This window comes from Monopterus albus, unplaced genomic scaffold (genome assembly GCF_001952655.1).
Source record: "Monopterus albus unplaced genomic scaffold, M_albus_1.0 scaffold411.1, whole genome shotgun sequence".
Classification (NCBI taxonomy): domain Eukaryota; kingdom Metazoa; phylum Chordata; class Actinopteri; order Synbranchiformes; family Synbranchidae; genus Monopterus; species Monopterus albus.
The window spans coordinates 273,824-278,553 of record NW_018128291.1 but is presented as its reverse complement, the minus strand read 5'-3'; the positions used below and the strand labels follow the sequence as shown (position 1 = coordinate 278,553).

The following is a 4,730-nucleotide window of genomic DNA, read 5'->3' as shown; positions in this document are numbered from 1 at the left end:
GCGATCACTTTGGACACCAGAGAGCCTCCGTGTGCAGCTTTGGGGACCAGCTCGGTCATCAAGGACTTGCCCTCCGGGGCGGGGTACAGGATCTGAGGAGAGTTGTCGTTCACATCCGATATGAAGACACTGACGCTCACGTTGCTGCTGAGCGGAGGAGAACCGTTGTCTCTGGCCATCACGTGGACTTTAAAGCTCCTGAACTGTTCATAATCAAACGACCTCACAGCGTGGATCACCCCCGTGTCTCCGTTAACAGACACATAGGAGGACACCGGGGCACCGTTCACCTCACCAGGTAACACAGAATAAATCACTGTACCGTTTTGTCTCCAGTCGGGGTCTCGAGCAGTGACGGAACATAAAGTGGAGCCAGGTTTGTTATTCTCACTCACATATGCGCTGTAGGACTGTTCCTCAAACACAGGTGGGTTGTCGTTGATGTCTGCTACAGATAACTGAACAGTTTTAGAGGAGGACAGAGGTGGAGAGCCCTCGTCAGTGGCAGTGATTGTAATGTTGTAATCAGACACCAGTTCACGGTCCAGTTGTCCTGTGGTCACCAGGGAATAATAGTTTTTAATAGAAGGAACCAACTTAAAGGGGACGCCTTGTTGAATGGAGCAGCGGACCTGTCCGTTAGTCTCAGAGTCTCTGTCCTGCACGTTGATGATGCCCACCTCTGTACCAGGTGACACGTTCTCAGGTACGGGGTTTGCTAATGAATTAATATATATCACTGGAGCGTTGTCATTGACATCAGTTATATCTATTACTACTTTTGTTTCTGAGGAAAGTCCATAACCATCTTTCCCTTCAATTAGCATTTCGAACTTTGATTCTTCTTCATAGTCAACATTATTTGTTACTGTAATTTCCCCAGTATTCTCATTTAATGAAAACATTTGTTTTGCGATGTCACTTATTCCACTAAATTCATATGTTACTTTACCATTCACACCTTCATCTGCATCAGTAGCACTCACTGTCACTACTACTGTGTCTACAGGAGAGTTTTCAGGTAGTGTAGCCTCATAGATAGTCTGGCTGAACACTGGGGCGTTATCATTGGCATCCAGTACAGTGACCTGTATGGCTGCAGTGCCTGATCTCTGAGGAGAACCACCGTCGACGGCTGTTAACACTAAATTCACTTCTCGCTGTTCTTCACGATCTAATTCTTTATCTAAAACTAACTCACTATATTTTGTGCCAACCGAATTAGTTAGTACATTTAGAGCAAAATAACTGTTTTTCTGTAAAATATAGTTCTGCACAGCGTTTTGGCCTATGTCTGCATCTCGTGCTGCATTAATTCTATAACGAGAGCCTTTAGGAGCTGATTCACGTATTTCCAATTTAACGACATCTTTAACAAAAACTGGTGGATTGTCATTTACATCCTGAATTTGCAAAGATATCCGGTGCGATTCCAATGGATCCTCGAGTACCAATTCACATTTTAAAATACACGAAATCTTCGCTCCACAAACCTCCTCCCGGTCAATCCGTTCTCCAACAAACAGTTCTCCGTTATCCACGTTAATCTCACAATAACATTTACGGTTTCCTTCAAGAACAACTCGAGCCCTCCGAGGTGGAAGTCTGCTCACTGGAAGCCCAAGATCCTTTGCTACATTTCCAATTACTGACCCGCGTTTCATTTCCTCCGGGAAAGAATAGCTCACATCGCCATAAGATACTTGCAACCCAAAAAGGAAAAACAGTAAACCGCAGGCAACGTTCCTCGGGAATTCTATGTATGCCATCATTAGAAGAAAAACGAGTCAAAAATAATAAGGACATGAACAGAATTCCTCACAAACACCAAGGATTGTGTACATCTGTGAATGATTCAAGACAAATACAGCACTGACAAACAATGAGCAGAGAACGTGTGGGTGGAGACGCTGGGCTATTTCATCCAAAGCCTATTCCACTTTTCCACTGGTAGACAGCGACACTCGCAGCACGTGCTAAGGATTACAAACTACAGAGATGCACGTGCTAAGGATTACAAACTACAGACATCATGCATGTACTGAACATGCAACTCGGTAAAGCTAAGTAAACACCCTCCGATGTAATGCAATGTAATACAAAATAGAAACATGGAAATAAAAAGGTCACTTGCGGTGACTTAATGTCTTTGCTTGCACTCAGGTGTTTGTCTTGAGGCTTTATAAGGATGGTATTAATTAGGAGTGAATAACTTTAGGTAGTGTGTGCATCTCGTGTAAACACGTTGTTTATCATGAACTTTTAAGAAACCAAACGGCATATTGTAATTGTCTAAAAAACCACCGCAAAGAGAAACAATTACAGTAAAAATAAATAAAATCTTGTCTAGCAAAGTAACACATGAAACCTACTGGGCAGAGAGGCAACATTTTTTGAATGCTGGATCTAACAGATGGTTCTGTTGATTTAAAGTAAATGTGTGCACAGATTGTAAAATGCTCGTCTAAAGGTACCACACATTACCTGACTGAAGAGCTCTTCACTATAACTGCAACTGTACAAAACAATCAACCATACTCTACAACATACAAAAATGTGTACAAGTTTTTCCCCACTGTTCAATCAATGTCCGTTTCCAGACAGAATGATTTTAAAGAGTATAAATGCGGGTGAATGACGAGGTTATTTCCTGTGTTACAGGGTGAAAGGTCAGCTAATAAAGATGTACTAAAAGCTTAAATTAAATGCAAGAAAACTATTATCTAACTATTAAAATCTGTTGTTTATTTGTTTAAATAAAAGTAGATTTGGCCCATCCGACAAAGTCCTAAACATTACTGACAATGTAAGCAGATACTAAGATTACGAACTACTTACACATAATTTTGTGGAAGAAAAATAACACAAAACCTTGCCAGAAGGGGGGGAAAGAACCGTGATTAGGTGCATTGAACAGCTTTGATTGGAAATACACAAAATAATATTGTCTTAAGGTTGAGCCTACCTCTAGCGAATCCTGTGATTCCCCAAAAGCTTCAGCAAAGTCAGTTGGACTTTTCCTCAGAGTCTGGTCAGCAGGCAGCGTGTTATCACTGTATGACGTCACAAACTTAAAGTCACTGGTTCGAGAACCTGTTGTCAGGTATGCGTCATAGTTGTAGGTGCTGCGTAAAGTTCCTGTGCCGTCAACATCTGCGTAATTAGGAGGGAGATAAGCGCTGGGGATGGCGACTGCTCCGTCAAACAACAGTCTGGGCTTCCTTCTGCGACAGAACCTCACACCCAGGGTGATGATGATGAAGGTCAGAAAAAAGGTGGACACGCACACCAGCGCGATGATCAGGTAGGAGGTCAGTTTGGAGTTCTTCTCATCATAAGAAATGTCCTTCAGCTCTGGCACCTCAGCCAAGTTATCAGAAATCAGTAAGTACATGGAGCAGGTGGCAGAGAGAGAGGGCTGTCCGTTATCTTTCACCGCCACAATCAGGTTCTGTTTCATGCTGTCAGACTCAGAAATGTCCCGCTGTGTCCTGATCTCTCCACTGTGGACACCAATAGTGAAAAGGCCCGGATCAGTGGATTTCACTATATGATAGGACAGCCAGGCGTTCTGTCCGGAGTCCGCATCCACTGCGATCACTTTGGACACCAGAGAGCCTCCGTGCGCAGCTTTGGGGACCAGCTCGGTCATCAAGGACTTGCCCTCCGGGGCGGGGTACAGGATCTGAGGAGAGTTGTCGTTCACATCCGATATGAAGACACTGACGCTCACGTTGCTGCTGAGCGGAGGAGAACCGTTGTCTCTGGCCATCACGTGGACTTTAAAGCTCCTGAACTGTTCATAATCAAACGACCTCACAGCGTGGATCACCCCCGTGTCTCCGTTAACAGACACATAGGAGGACACCGGGGCACCGTTCACCTCACCAGGTAACACAGAATAAATCACTGTACCGTTTTGTCTCCAGTCGGGGTCTCGAGCAGTGACGGAACATAAAGTGGAGCCAGGTTTGTTATTCTCACTCACATATGCGCTGTAGGACTGTTCCTCAAACACAGGTGGGTTGTCGTTGATGTCTGCTACAGATAACTGAACAGTTTTAGAGGAGGACAGAGGTGGAGAGCCCTCGTCAGTGGCAGTGATTGTAATGTTGTAATCAGACACCAGTTCACGGTCCAGTTGTCCTGTGGTCACCAGGGAATAATAGTTTTTAATAGAAGGAACCAACTTAAAGGGGACGCCTTGTGGAATGGAGCAGCGGACCTGTCTGTTAGTCTCAGAGTCTCTGTCCTGCACGTTGATGATGCCCACCTCTGTACCAGGTGACACGTTCTCAGGTACGGGGTTAGACAGCGATTTCATATAGATAACCGGGGCGTTGTCATTAACATCAGTAACATCAATCATTACTTTAGAATCAGATGAAAGTCCATAGCCATCTTTGGCATCGATGCGCATTTCATATTTAGAATTACTCTCGAAATCAAGCGGTCCTATGACTTTTATCTCACCAGTTTTACTGTTTAGTGAGAAGAGCTTTTTAGCTCGTTCTGAGATGCGACTAAATTCATATGTCACCTCCCCATTGACTCCCTCGTCTGCATCAGTTGCGCTTACAGTAACGACAACGGTATCAAGGACAGAGTTTTCAGGTAAACTGGCTTTGTAAACAGCCTGCTCAAACGCTGGCGCGTTATCATTAGCATCCAGCACAGTCACGTGTATACTGGCAGTTCCTGATCTTTGTGGATTGCCCCCGTCAACTGCA

The 4,730-nt window shown here is 44.3% G+C and overlaps 1 protein-coding gene across 1 annotated transcript in view; it reads right to left on the bottom strand.

Annotated features, from left to right (window-relative positions):
* Positions 1-4,730, bottom strand: part of LOC109951821 (protein dachsous-like) — a 22,048-nt gene that overhangs the window by 16,580 nt on the left and 738 nt on the right. Inside the window, 2 exon segments of the mRNA XM_020586522.1 lie at positions 9-1,778; positions 2,966-4,730. The exon segment at positions 2,966-4,730 is cut by the window's right edge and continues 92 nt beyond it. Coding sequence (XP_020442178.1) covers positions 9-1,778; positions 2,966-4,730 — 3,535 coding nt within the window.